Source organism: Pleurodeles waltl, chromosome 5, assembly GCF_031143425.1.
Source record: "Pleurodeles waltl isolate 20211129_DDA chromosome 5, aPleWal1.hap1.20221129, whole genome shotgun sequence".
Classification (NCBI taxonomy): domain Eukaryota; kingdom Metazoa; phylum Chordata; class Amphibia; order Caudata; family Salamandridae; genus Pleurodeles; species Pleurodeles waltl.
The window spans coordinates 419984689-420000345 of NC_090444.1; the positions used below are offsets into that span (position 1 = coordinate 419984689).

At 46.0% G+C, this 15657-nt stretch overlaps 1 protein-coding gene across 2 annotated transcripts in view; it reads left to right on the forward strand.

The window, feature by feature from the left end:
- The window catches only part of CCDC88A (coiled-coil domain containing 88A), a 1055351-nt gene that overhangs the window by 295712 nt on the left and 743982 nt on the right, over nucleotides 1-15657 (forward strand). For both annotated transcript variants that reach the window (XM_069234179.1, XM_069234180.1), the window contains exon 8: nucleotides 1709-1878. In XM_069234179.1, coding sequence (XP_069090280.1) covers nucleotides 1709-1878 — 170 coding nt within the window. The remainder of the gene's footprint in view (nucleotides 1-1708; nucleotides 1879-15657) is intronic.

Below are 15657 nucleotides of genomic sequence, written 5' to 3' on the forward strand. Positions count from 1 at the left end.
TCAGAAACAGACAAATACAACTATCTAGGAGTATGATTCAATGATATGGGGAGATCCAGCTTACACTCAAAACATTTCACCAGGATGGCCTTGGCAGTCACATTTACTCTATGTAAATTACATTTTCTCAACTATACTCGCCATCAGCGGAGGCTGTTATTCGAGTCACATGAGCTAAGATGCTTTCAAATCTTTCATAAGGTAAACATGCCTATCCGGGAACATTTTGCACCTACAGGATAAACTACAGTGTAGTGCCTAGAGAAGACTGTTCCATCTACCGAAATAATGTTGTCGCTCACTGCAATGCTTGGAGCTTGGTTTGACTGGGCAAGAATTCGAACACAAGGCCTTCTTCCTCAAATATTATCATTCAGTTTAGCAAGCCAAACTAGATACTCTAAAAAAGGCCGTTCAGGAAATCTTTACCAGCCTGATCCATGATCTTGGTACCTGGGAAAGGCAGGCGACAGCTCCAAGAGTCCCATACTTAGGCATAAAAATCATCATCTTGAAGAAATAGTCTGCAGCCCTTTCAAGGAAGGCTCACCTAGCAAGTGCTCATGCAATCAGTTATGCCGCCCTGATTCTAAAATCATATTGAGAAACGAAAATACAATCCTATTTAAAGGCAGCAGTAAGTGAGGAAACAAGGCTTTGCATCCGTCAAGGAAGACACATGGTAGGTCCATTCAATGATTTTCACTCTGATTAGGCAACAACAGCAGGCCTTTGCCGTTGCAGATACTGTGATTACAGAATAGTGTCCATGCTCCCTTTGCCCAGCTGCTGCCCAGAGTTTTTAAGCGAAGTGCTCACTTTATTAAAATCAGTGTTTTTAAATAACGGGATCTTTACTTGCAAAGACGCACTAGATATCTGAATGACAATCACTTCCCCATGAACTTGGCACACTTTGGAAAGTTTGCTAACATAATATCCATTGCCATTAAGTTGTGAAGGCTCTGAGAAGTTTAACTGCAGACATTGTCGTTCAGATCTTATTGTAGTTCTGAAGACATACCACGACCATTAATGTTTTGGGCTTTTAGTCTTTTAAAGAAATTGTATCCTCAGACCAGCTATGCAAATGCTCTACTGTTCTCCACTTACCTCTTTTTAAATAATCCATTCGGCTCTGAACTGATTTTATATCGAGTTGACCATCCTTTTAGTAGCCTGAAATGTATCATTTTTTTAAATAAATCAATCACTTTTGTCAGCCTTGTCCTGCAATTATAAGAAATAGTGTAAATAAAGGGGTTTCATACTGTGAACAAATATATCTTATTTGTCCAAAGAATTATATTTGTTCTTAATCTTTGCAGTATTCGAATGCAAACATGAGTGTATCTCACTTATCAGAGTTTGCCGTGAATAAATATGCTTTGAACAAATCTTTATACTTTTTTGATTAATTATATTCTCAAATATCTAGCTTTCTCCTCAGAACCTTAATGCACCCCTCATTGAGAATTATTGTTCAAGTTTGTTTTGTTTTATTTGTTCTGAATATATACTGGCACCTTCACAAATTTCTCCTATTAACCTTGAAAGATATGTTTTTAACAGGCCATTCAACCACACAGCTTGTCACTTTGCATGTGTTCATTGCTTTTGCAAATATTGAGGTGTTAAGTAATGTGATAGTAAAAGAGATTCTTTAAGCAAAGTCAGAGGTTGCAAATATGTATTTTTGTTTTCTCAGACAATTGTAGAACTTTCAGAAGAACGGGACTGCCTTCATTATCCTTCTCATACCTCAGCAGTGCAATCTCCTTCTGGATCTCCGGGCATGAGACGCACAGAAAGCAGGCAGCACCTTTCAGTAGAACTGGCAGATGCAAAGGCAAAGATAAGAAGACTCAGGCAGGAACTGTAAGTGCACTCTGACTGGGGATTCATTTGATTAATAAAATGAGATATGTAAATTAATCTGAGGTTTTTCATCGTCCACAAATGGTTTAGACAGCCCGCACCACAGGTAGCCTAGAAAAACAGTTCTCCAAATTAGGCTGTCACTTTAATGGTTTTGTAAAACGATCCACTGTGACAGTCCCCTCGATGGTCACTATGCCCACATTTACTCATTCCCATTTACCCCGTCCATTTTCTTTGCTTCTGTTTTTACCTATCAGCAGCATACAGAGAACAGCTTCTCCTGCTCCTCATGACCCAAAGTTTTGGGCACTGACCCCATTTTATATATATCCTCTCCCTGAAAGTGGCATATTTAATATTACTGACGCCAAGCCTTCTATCAGTGCCAAATGAAGAACTAATAATGCTGGAAAACATTGACTTTGTTAAAGAATGCCACCTGCTCTCCTTAGTGCTCGATGACTTGGGACCCACCACTGGTGAGAGTGGATACCTTTGCATTCCTGGACATTCATACACGTTAGGGGGGTATACCTTCCTTGTGAGGGCATTTATGAGTGTCATTTTGTGGGAAAGTGCCTAGTCACATGATACCAGGTACTACTCGTAAAACCTTTTTGTGAATACATAACAATCTTAAGCTTAAACAAAAGTGTAAGTTTACCTTAGTGAATCAGGCACTCTTTGTATAACATCCTGCAAACTAAAGATTTCTCATAAACTTTATAATCGCTGTGCTTGACACTTTCCTAGAAGTGCCCTATCCTCAACTAGAGAAAGTGGTGGCAGTTTCATGTCACTTTATCAGTGTGGTTGTTCCTGTGGTTGCTAGACGTCATTGGCTCTGGTATCCATGTATTTCTTCTTGGCAGTCTGGAAATCAGAATCATGCAACCTTCTAGAATGAGATTCTTGCAACCTGCTCTGACCTTTCATTGGTATCACAGTTTGAGAGCTTGTAGTAGTTTCAGGAGGCAAAACTCTCAAAAGTCAAACCTTTCAGCCACTAGTCAGTCTCCTTTCAGTGTAGCTGGGCAGCTCAGAGCGCTGATTTGTTTCTAAAGGAGAAAAGCAATATCAAACCAAACACCATTTTTTGTAATTAATTTGTATTTTGTTTTAGCATAAACATTGTGTAGGAAGCTGTCTCGGTGTATACTATATCAAAATGAGATATGGTGTGCACAGAGTCCAGGGGTTCCCCAGAAGCTTGGCAGAGGCAAAAATAGATAATACTAATGCTCTATTTGTGGTAATGTGGTCGAGCAGTTAGACTTATCAGAGGGTAGTGTTAAGCATTTGTTGTACACACAGAAGCAATAGAAGGAACACACACTAAGTGACTTAACTCCAGACCAATAGAAAAATATGTTTTGTTAATTTATTTCTAGAACCCCAAGATTCAGTTTGCAGGTAAGTACATAAACTGAAAGTTACTTTGCATAGGAATAATCAAGACTTTGAATGGAATCAACAATGAACACAGTTTTTCTTAAAATGGCAAAAACCCATTTCAAAAGTGGACACTGCATTTTTCAACAGTTCCTGAGGGAAGAAAAGATAGTACAGTTTTAGAAGTAAGTATCAAACTTACAGTTCTTGTCTCTGGGTTTTAGGTAGTCCACCATTGGGGGGATCCAGTTAACCCCGAACACCCACCCCCAGCAACACGGGCCGGTCGGGTGCAGAGGTGAAAGAGGAGCCAAATTAACTTGGGCTCCTATGGAGACTGGGGGCACTTGGAATTTGGTCCACCAGCAGGTAATTACTAGTGGCTCGGAGGGCAGACCTGGGAAGGATTCGGAGAACACTGGAGGGGTCCCAAGTAGGCACCAAACACGCACCCTCAGTGGCACTGGGGCGGCTGGGTGCAGGGTGCAAACAGGATGTCGGATCTCCATTGGTTCTCTGTGTAGGGACCCTGGGTTACTCAGATGCCGCAGGTGAGGTCCAGGGGGTCTCTTCAGGAAAACCACCCGCTGGACAGGGAAGAGGGCCTACTGTGGGATGATGCTGCACCAGAGGTCGGAGTCTTCAAGGCCTGGGGGCTGCGGGTGCAGTGGGTCCTTAGGCATAGGTTATCTTCTTCCGGGACAGTCGCGGTCAGGGGGGTCCTCGGGATTCCATCTGCAGGCATCATCATGGAGAGGTGGAGAGGTCAACAAAGGCAGAGCACTTGCTGGCAATCGCCTTGGGGACTCTCTCTTGTTCAATGGACCACCTGGACACGACCCGTGGACGTCGGGTGCACAGGGGTCAGGACTCACGCTTCTGGAGTGAGGTGAGAGTCCCTGGTTGTTGTTTTTTTTTCTTATCTCTTTTGGACAGAGCCGGTGTAGGAAGTTGGCTCTGTATATACTAATTCAAAGTAAGAAATAGTGCGCACAGAGTCCAAGGGTTCCCCTTAGAGGTAAGACAGTGGCAAAAATAGATAATTCTAATGCTCTATTTTGTCAAGCAGTAGGCTTATCAGAGGGTGGTGTTAAGCATTTGTTGTACACACACAGGCAATAAATGAGGAACACACACTCAAAGACTGATTCCAGGCCAATAGGTTTTTATATAGAAAAATATATTTTCTTAGTTTATTTTAAGAACCACAGGTTCAAGATTTACAAGTAATACTCAAATGAAAGGTATTTCACTCAGGTATTCTAGGAACTTTGAATAATCACAATAGCATGTACAGTTTTGACAAAAATGGCAATAAGCTATTTTAAAAGTGGGCACAGTGCAACAATCAACAGTTCCTGGGGGAGGTAAGTAAATGTTAAGTTCACAGGTTAGTAAAACACTTACAGGGTTCAAAGTTGGGTCCAAGGTAGCCCACCGTTGGGGGTTCAAGGCAACCCCAAAGTTACAACACCAGCAGCTCAGGGCCTGTCAGGTGCAGAGGTCAAAGTGGTGCCCAAAACACGTAGGCTTCAATGGAAATAGTGGTGCCCCGGTTCCAGTCTGCCAACAGGTAAGTACCCGCGTCCTCGGGGGGCAGACCAGGGGGGTTTTGTAGGGCACCGGGGCGGACACAGGCAGGCACAGAAAGTACACCCTCAGCGGCACAGGGGTGGCCGGGTGCAGACGGCAAACAGGCGTCGGGTTTCTGATAGGAATCAATGGGGAGACCCGGGGTCTCTTCAACGATGCAGGCAGGCACAGGGGGGCTCCTCGGGGTAGCCACCACCTGGGCTAGGCAGAGGGACGTCTGGGGGTCACTCCTGCACTGGAGTTCGGTTCCTTCAGGTCCTGGGGGCTGCGGGTGCAGTGCTGGTTCCAGTCGTCGGGTTCCTTGTTACAGGCAGTCGCGGTCAGGGGGAGCCTCTGGATTTGCTCTGCAGGCGTCGCTGTGGGGGCTCAGGGGGGTCGACTCTGGCTACTCACTGGCTCGCAGTCACCGGAGAGTCCTCCCTGTAGTGTTAGTTTTCCGCAGGTCGAGCCGGGGGCGTCGGGTGCAGAGTGGAAAGTCTCACGCTTCCGGCGGGAAACGTGTGGTCTTTAAAAGTTGCTTCTTTGTTGCAGAAAGTTGCAGTTTGTTGAACAGGACCGCTGTTCTCGGGAGCTTCTTGGTCCTTTAGATGCAGGGTAGTCCTCTGAGGCTTAGAGGTCGCTGGACCCTGTTGGATGCGTCGCTGTTGCAGTTTTCTTTGAAGTAGGGAGAGAGGCCGATTGGGGCTGGGGCCAAATCAGTTGTTGTCTCCGTCTTCACTGCAGGGCTTCAGGTCAGCAGTCCTCCTTCTTCTTTAGGTTGCAGGAATCTATCTTCCTCGGTTCTGGGGGCCCCTAAATACTGAATTTAGGGGTGTGTTTAGGTCTGGGAGGGCAGTAGCCAATGACTACTGTCCTTGAGGGTGGCTACACCCTCTTTATGCCTCCTCCCTGTGGGGAGGTGGCACATCCCTAATCCTATTGGGGGAATCCTCCTTCTACAAGATGGATGATTTCTAAAAGTAAGAGTCACCTCAGCTCAGGACACCTTAGTCCTCCTTGACTCCGCCAGGTGTTCCAGTTTCTGCAGGGGGAGGTGAGAAGCACCTCCACCCAGTACAGGCTTTGTTCCTGGCCACAGAGGGACAAAGGCACTCTCCCCATGTGGCCAGCAACCTGTCTGGTGTGTGGCAGGCTGGCAGAAACTAGTCAGCCCACACTGGAAGTCGGGTATGTTTTCAGGGTGCATCTCTAAGATGCCCTCTGGGTGTATTTTACAATAAAGTGTACACTGGCATCAGTGTGCATTTATTGTGCTGAGACGTTTGATACCAAACTTCCCAGTTTTCAGTGTAGCCATTATGGTGCTGTGGAGTTCATGTTTGACAGACTCCCAGACCATATACTCTTATGGCTACCCTGCACTTACAATGTCTAAGGTTTTGCTTAGACACTGTAGGGGCATAGTGCTCATGCACATATGCCCTCACCTGTGGTATAGTGCACCCTGCCTTAGGGCTGTAAGGCCTGCTAGAGGGGTGACTTACCTATGCCACAGGCAGTGTGAGGTTGGCATGGCACTCTGAGGGGAGTGCCATGTCGACTTAGTCATTTTCTCCCCACCAGCACACACAAGCTGGCAATCAGTGTGTATGTGCTGAGTGAGGGGTCCCCGGGGTGGCAAAAGACATGCTGCAGCCCTTAGAGACCTTCCCTGGCATCAGGGCTCTTGGTACCAGGGGTACCAGTTACAAGGGACTTACCTGGGTGCCAGGGTTGTGCCAATTGTGGAGACAAAGGTACAGTTTAGGGAAAGAACACTGGTGCTGGGGCCTGGTTAGCAGGGTCCCAGCACACTTTCAAATCATAACTTAGCATCAGCAAAGGCAAAAAGTCAGGGGGTAACCATGCCAAGGAGGCATCTCCTTACAGCCGGTGTCCCCGGGAGTTCTTGATCCTCTGTGATGCAGGGAGGTTTTTCAGAGGTTGCTGGAGCTGCAGGATGCGTTGCGTTTCTTTTGCAGGTTCTCTGAAGCAGAAGACAGGCCGGTAGGTCTGGGGCAAGTCAGTTGTTGTCTCCTTTTCTTCTCTGCTGAGGTTTTAGCTAAGCAGTCCTTCTTCTTCTTGTGAGGTCGTCCGGAATCTGACGAGCTGGGTTCAGGGAACCCTTTAATACAATATTTAGGGGCTCTTTTAGGGACCAGAGGGCAGTAGCCAGTGGCTACTTTCCCTGAGGGTGGCTGCACCCTCTTTGTGCTCACTCCCTTTCGGGAGAGGGGCACATCCCTAACCTTATAGGCCCTGATCCTCCAAACCAAGATGGAGGGTTCTGCAGGGAGTGGGTCACCTCAGCTCTGAACACCTTAGGGGTGGTCCTAGCTGGGGGGTCACTCCTCCCTGCTTTCCCTAATTTTCCTGCGGAACTTGCAGCTAAAAGTGGGGCTGTATCCGGGGGCTGGGCATCTCTACCAACTGGAGTGCCCTGGGGCATTGTAACACGAAGCCTGAGCCTTTGAGGCTCACCGCTAGGTGTTAAATTCCTGCTGGGGGGAGGTACAAAGGCTCTCACCCCAGGGGGTCAGAAACTCATCTTTCAGTGGCAGGCTGGCACAGACCAGTCAGTCCTGCACTGAAGGATTGGGTAAAAAACAGGGGATATCTTTAAGATGCCCTCTGTGTGCATTTTTTAATAAATCCCACACTGGTATCAGTGGGAGTTTATTGTGCTGAGACGTTTGATATCAAACTTCCCAGTACTCAGTGAAGCCATGATGGAACTGTGGAATTTGTAATGCAAACTCCCAGACCATATACTTAATATGGCCACACTGCACTTACAGTGTCTAAGAATAGACTTAGACACCGTATGGGCATATTGCTTATGCAGCTATGCCCTCATAGTGCACCCTGCCTTAGGGTTGTAAGGCCTGCTAGAGGGGTGACTTATCTATGCCACAGGCAGTGTCTTATGGGCATGTCACTCTGAGGGTGTCATGTTGACTTTGCCTTTTTCTCCCCACCAACACACACAATCTACTATGGCAGTGTAAATGTGTTAGGTGAGGAGTTCCTTAGGGTGGCACAACACATGCTGCAGCCCTTAGGGACCCTCCCTAGTCACAGGGCCCTTGGTACCACTGGTACCTTTTACAAGGGACTTACCTGTGTGCCAATTGTGGAAACAATGGTAAATTTTTAGGGAAAGAACACTGGTGCTGTGCCTGGTTAGCAGGATCCCAGCACACTTTCAGTCAAGTTAGCATCAATATCAGGCAAAACGTGGGGGTACTGCAAACAAGGAGCCATTTTCCTACACATTACATTATCACAAGAGCTTGACCAAACTCATCACATTATTATTGTATTTTTACCACCACCACTATAAGAACACATCACATCCACAGCATTTCCCTAAGCAATTACCACAACATAGCTAATAAACCTTCTAAGCAGAGCATACTATGTCCTTACGCTCTCCCCCCTTCCAGGAGGCATATTATTTGGAGGGTCAATCAAGTTGGTTACTATTTCTGCCCAGTTAGCAAGATGATCTGTAACTGTATCATCACTGTGGTTCCTTCACAAGCCGTTCATCCCCCAAGGCCCATTCTAGCAAGTCTTTCTTCCAGCGTGTCACCCCGGGGCACAGGAGGACACCAAAGTTATAGCAATTCTTCTTTTGGCCAATTCTGTCCCCAGTGCCCACATCTGTAATCTCATTTTACAGTGGTTGCATACCAGCATTACACCAAGTAGACATGTTTTTATGGACACTCCCCCGCCATGCCAGACATATCTCTCATTCAGTTCACCACTTCAATCCAGAAACTTTCCACCATTGGAACACATCATGTGCAGAAAATCAGCCTCAGACGCAGCACCACATGTAGGTGGTCTACATGGGTATAACAAAACCACTTTATTTGGTGTGAAGTATTTTTTATGTAAATTATGAAACTGTATCAGCTTGAATCAAGCATTAAGGTATATATTTTTAACTTGCTTGCCTTCCTCCAGTCAAATGTTGTCAACTCCTCTGGGCAATCAGCGGCCCAGTGATCTCAGACCTTCTCTCTGTTACCCCCTCTTTCTAGTAATGTAAACATATTAAGATAATTTTGTCAGTCTTGTCACAAAAAGCATATGAATCAATCTGAGATCAGCAAGAAGGTGTTTTGTTGGATCTATCTGTTTGTAGTGAAATTCCATCATCAACATTCCATCCTTACATCTCATCGGGGAGCAGATGAAGAGTTCCTATTGCTCTTCATGTAGATTATTCTTCAAACCTATATGGCAACATCCCTGGTTCACTGGGATTTTTAACACATGAAGGCTTCCAGCACATTTGAGATTTTGTTAGCCAAACTCTGTACTTGATAGATTTTATTTGTTGCCCTCCAACTACTTCTTAGTTCTTCTTCGGGCCCAACTTTTCCTGAACCAGCAAGACGGGTTGATTTTGAAGGCCTCCTCCCACCATTTTTTAACTTGATAGCCTAGTTTCTTAAATATATTATGTGGAGTGCTTTCCCCTTGAAATATAAATTACCCTAACCCTTTTACTCAGATGCTGTCTGGACTTTCATGACCTATCTAGTTTACACTTGCAACAATATCTCTCAGCTATTACCGGCCATCTTAATAGAACTTAAGATATTTGAATGAGGTAGGTAGCTCTTTGACAGCCTTCTGTACTAGTGTCCTTTAGGGACAGGTCATCCTCTACAGCAAAATCCCCATTTGGTCCTTGCTGTTTACTGCGCAAACCTTTGAAGTCTATTTCACTTTGCGACAATGTCTTCATGTCAAGGGAAATATCCTTTTTGAACAGCATAGTGAGGGTTGGGTAGGTTTCACGGTCTCCGGAAGAATCTGTACTTTAATTTCAGGAAAGACAAAGTAGTACGTTTAAGAGAATTTTTGCAATAATAAGGCAGAAATTAACTCTTCATTCTTTGAACCAAGTCCTTATGTTTCCACAGCTGAGGAAAATGTATAGAACCTGTATGTTTCCCAGACCATTACATTACACTTGGAAAAATGGCTACATTTTCATCTGTGGTGATCTCACCAGAAGCAAATCAGCAATGGATACAGAATGCTTGCTGACCAATGATACATTCTCTTATTGCTTGTACGCATTTGACAACATATTTTACACACCCTCAATACAAAGCACATTGCTCCTTTGAGCAACATTTTCCTCATTCCTTTGGCTTGCTCAGTCTGTATACAAAACAGCTAGTGAATGGGTTCACCTCTTTACCCTCTTTACTGTAGTAGCATAGCATTGCCCAGATGCCATTTTTTGTGTTCAACTTTAGAAATTAAATTTCCCATCAACCATGGCATTTTTTGATGTTTCAGAGTTTGAGTCAGCAGCCGTAGGAATTACATTTCCTATGAAACATTATTCTCTCATACCAAAGGAAGTTACATCACTGTTTTGTATATAAATACACCTACGTCAGTGCTTCTGGTGCTGACACTTTCTGTTCTCTGCTTTTTGGATCTGACTTCACCTTCTATCTGCTGTTTGCCCTGGCAGGGTAAAAACAAATTGTATTTATACGGAAATATGCATGCTTTCTGATCAACTTCTTAACCTCGTAGCATTCAGAAAGGCTCTGACAACCTGGCTGTTTAACACTTCTTAATGCCCCCAGTTCCCACATTGCCAGCAAAGGTCAGCCCCAAGACACCTCTGGGTATTCGAGCGCTTTAATAAACCAATTAACATAGCATAACTTCTTCTGTGACAGCTGGCATGAATTGCCCAGTAGATTTTGAACTCTGCGGCTTTTTCATTGTTTTTCCAGTTCTTATTAACGTTTTTTTTTTTTTAACTATGTATCGGATATTTAAATGTTGGATACCTGTTTGGCTCTGACTTGCTGGAACTAAATTTTCTAGCAGAAATTTTCAGATTTCTTCCTCTCTGTGGATTTGTACTCAGATTTCTTTGTGACATACAACACAGACACATCAGGATAAACAAGATACCTACCCTTCTCTGTGTTCTATCTGGAAGCTCATTCTTTTTCGTCCATTTTAATACATGTTTATTTTTTAGTCCTTACATAGTCAGTGTATTGGCTTTTTGAAACTTACAATTCACCCTGATCTCTTATATTGTCTCCCGCCTTATCAATAATTCAGTTAGCCTTGTTGTTCTCTGCTTAATATTTGGCTTCATGTTTCTGGTTATGTGTAAAACATACTGATTTCTGACAGAAGTTATAGAATTATATTTCTAAGCAGATGGGATGACAAGAGAGCTAGAACTTCAGAATAAAGAAAATTACCTTCATAGTCATTCCATGACTGTCTCCTTGAAGGCACCCACCCATCCTTTCTGATAAGTCGATTTAGTGCATCATCATATTATGACAGAAAATCATGTGGTAAGTATTCCGGTGCTGCCAGTAACACACAGGAGAGGGTACATTGAGTACACATTGAATGCTGTGCTTGATGTTTTGCAAACGTTTGAAAGCTTTTTTGTGGTCCTGGGGGCAGCACCAACCAATTGATAAAGAGTCGACATGGCATCCCCCTCAGAGAAGAGAGGTCGCCGGACTGCCACTGCCACCAGGCCATGGTAGGATCTGAAAACTGTTTCCGATGCCCCGCCTTCTGCCTCGGCTCAGAAAATAGCCAAGACTACAACACCGTCTTTGGCATTGGTCTCCAGCTCTTCCGTCCGAGTCATTTCGATCTGGATTTCAGCACAGAGTACTTCTGCTTCAAGTAGACCAGCTTCCAACCTCTGCTTCAGTGCTGACAAAAGGACACCAACTGAAACCGTTTGTGCTGAAAACAAAGGAGCCAACCTCTTCGGAGCATAAAGACACCAGACAGTCTTCAGCTATGCCATCACCAGTGGAGCCTATTTTGGAGACTATGGACGCTCAACAGCACCGCCTCCATATCCAGGGGGAACAGGGCACATTATTGCTACCCCCGTCACTTTCAAGAGGAAACTGCCCTTTCAAGAGGCTTTGGACTCTTCAATACCGCCAAAGAAAGTCACTAAGGACAAGGCTACCACCACTTCTCTGAAGCCTCCTCCTCTTTCCCCTCCTGATCCACCTTTTCCACCTTTTCCACCACCTCCACTCCCTGCTTCTCCTCCATACTCCTCCCCTCCTCATTCACCTGCCTCGTACTGAAGGAGATCTGACACCTCATGGTTCCCCTATATATATCAGGGAATATTTGGGTGAGACACAGCAGGACCCAGATCCATGGGACACATATGACCCTGATCCCATGATAAGTACATAACCAAATTTGTACCTTGCACAACCCTGCCCACCAGAGGATACTACATCTTACCAGCAGGTAGTAGCTTGGGCAGCCACTTTCTATAATGTTGAGCTGCACAGGGACCCCACAGAGCAGGACATCCTTTTTGATACTCTAACGTCCACACATTGGGATACCTTGTTCCTACCCATCCTCCCTGCTATGCTTCATCACACAGATCATATTTTTAAAGAACCGGTCCGCTCTTTGTCTGCTCTAGGGGTGTAGAGTAGGCAAAAAGTATAAGCCTGCTCCCTCTGATCCACGTTATATCAGATCCCAGGTCCCGCCAGACTCCATAGAGGCCACCACTGCACATAAACAGTCCAATAGTCAGTCCACAGGGGACTCTCCTCCCCCAGACAAGGCGTGCAGAAAGCTGGATGCTGCCGGCAAAAGTATGGCTGCGCAGGCGGCCAATCATTGGCGCATCGCCAATTCACAGACATTGCTAGTGAGATATGATCAGGCTCACGGGATGAAATGGAGGAGCTCCTCCAATATCTCCCAGATGAGAACCACAAAAGAGAACAGCAGATAGTGCAGAGTGGCAAACACTCACTAATTCATTGTACCCTGGATACCGCAGACACGGCTGCACATGATATAACTACCAGTATCTTGGTTAGGAGACATGCCTGGCTCCGATGCTCTGGTTGCAAACCAGACTTCCAGCAAGCGGTCCTCAATATACCCTTGGACAGGAGGCATCTTTTCGGCCTTCAAGTGGACTCATTCTAAATGAACACTTTCACATGGTCACTTTTCAAGATGCTATTTCTGTAGGATGCTGGCCTGGTATGTAGTGGGTACCTAAGGTACTTACACCTTATATCAGGTCCAGGTATCCCCTATTAGTGTAGCGTAGGCAGTGTCTCAAAGCCAGGCTCTCCATAGGTAGCTGTGGATAAGCAGCCAAGACTTTTCTAGGAGACATGCAAAGCTCATGCAGTATCACTGTAGTCACACACCACTTACACACATGAAAGAAAACACTCAGTGTTACAAAAATAAAGATACTTTATTTTAGTGACACAATTACCAAAAAGTACTAGATAGGCAACCCTCCAATAGGAGGTAAGTAACACACTAGATAAGTATACTAGTAAACAGAAATAGGCATAACAAGCAGTAGAAAACAGTGCAATAGCAATAGTAAATAGTGACCCTAGGAAAATGGCTCCTTGTTGTAGTTGCCCCCCACTTTTTGCCTGATATTGATGCTGACTTGTGTGAGAAGTGTGCTGGGACCCTGCTAACCGGGCCCCAGGACCAGTGTTCTTTCACTTAAAAATGTACTATTGTTCCACAATTGGCACATCCCTGCCACACAAATAAGTCCCTTGTAAAAGGTCCAGTGGTACCAAGGGCCCTGTGACCAAGAAAGGTCCTTAAGTGCTGCAGCACATGTTGTGCCACCCTAAGGGACCCCTCACCTAACACATGCACACTGCCATTGTAGATTGTGTGTGTTGGTAGGGAGAAAAAGGCAAAGTTGACATGGCATCCCCCTCAGGATGCCATGCACACAAAATGCTGCCTGTGGCATAGGCAAGTCACCCCTCTAGCAGGCCTTACAGCCCTAAGGCAGGGTGCACTATACCACAGGTGAGGGCATAGCTGCATGAGCAATATTCCCCTACAGTGTCTAAGTCTATTCTTAGACATTGTAAGTACAGTGTGGCCATATTAAGTATATGGTCTGGGAGTTTGTCAAAACGAACTCCAAAGCTCCATAATGGCTACACTGAATACTGGGAAGTTTGGTATCAAACTTCTCAAAATAATAAACCCACACTGATGCCAGTGTTGGATTTATAAAAAAATGCACACAGAGGGCATCTTAGAAGATGCCTCCTGTATTTTACCTAATCCTTCAGTGCAGGACTGACTGGTCTGTGCCAGCCTGCCACTGAGACGAGTTTCTGCCCCCCTAGGTGAGTGCCTTTGTGCTCTCTGAGGCCAGAAACAAAGCCTGCACTGGGTGGAGGTGCTTAACACCTCCCCCCTGCAGGAACTGTAACACCTAGCAGTGAGCCTCAAAGGCTCAGGCTTCATGTTACAATGCCCCAGGGCACTCCAGCTAGTGGAGATGCCCGCCCCTCTGGACAGAGCCCCCACTTTTGGCAGCAAGTCCAGAGAAGATAATGAGAAAAACAAGGAGGAGTTACCTAACAGTCAGGACAGCCCCTAAGGTGCCCTGAGCTGAGGTGACCCCTGTCTTTAGAAATCCTCCATCTTGGTTTTGGAGGATTCCCCCAATAGGATTAGGGACGTGCCCCCCTCCCCTCAGGGAGGAGGCACAAAGAGGGTGTAGCCACCCTCCAGGACAGTAGCCATTGGCTACTGCCCTCCTGACCTAAACACCCCCCTAAATTCAGTATTTAGGGGCGTCCCAGAACCCAGGAAATCAGATTCCTGCAACCTACACAAAGAAGAAGGACTGCTGACCTGAAAGCCCTGCAGAGAGGATGGAGACGACAACTGACTTAGCCCCAGTCCTACCGGCCTGTCTCCAGACTCAAAGAACCTGCATAGCGACGCATCCAACAGTGACCAGCGACCTCTGAGGGCTCAGCGGACTGCCCTGAACCCGAAGGACCAAGAAACTCCTGAGAACAGCAGCACTGTTCACAACCTGCAACATTTTTGCAACTTTAAAGCAACTTTGAAAGAACTCTCTTTTCCCGCCGGAAGCGTGAGACTTCTCACTCTGCACTCAACGCCCCTTGCTCGAGCTCCAGAGAACAAACACTGCAGAGAGGACTCCCAGGCGTCTGCAACTATGTGAGTAGCCTGAGACGACCCCCCTGCACCCCCAAAGTGACGCATGCAGAGAGAGGGTCCAGAGGCTCCCCCTGACAGGGACTGCCTGGATCAAAGAACCCGACGCCTGGAACAAGCACTGCACCCACAGCCCCCAGGACTAAAAGAACCGAACTCCAGGGCAGGAGTGACCATCAGGCGATCTTCTGCCTAGCCCAGTCAGTGGCTGGTCTGAGAAGCCCCCCTGTACCCTGCCTGCACCGCTAGAGTGACCCCCAGGTCCCTCCATTGACTTCTATTGAAAACCCGATGCCTGTTAAGCACACTGCATCCAGCCGCCCCTGTGCCGCTGAGGGTGTGTTTTGTGTGCCTGTTTGTGTCCCTCCCAGTGCTCTACAAACCCCCCCGGTCTGCCTTCCGAAGACACAGGTACTTACCTTTTGGCAGACTGGAACCGGAGCACCCCTGTTCTCCATAGGCACCTATTTGTTTTGGGCTCTCCTTTCACCTCTGCACCTGACCGGCCCTGTGTTGTGGTGTGGTGACTTTGGGGTTGCCTTGAACCCCCAACCGTGGGCTGCCTATGCCCAGGAAACTGAACTTGTAAGTGCTTTACTTACCTGAGAAACTAACCATTACTTACCTCCCCCAGGAACTGTTGATTTTTGCACTGTGTCCACTTTTAAAATAGCTTATTGCCATTTTAACCTATACTGTGTATGTTACTTCTCTAATTCAAAGTTCCTTACTTACCTGTGTGGAGTACCTTGCATTTTA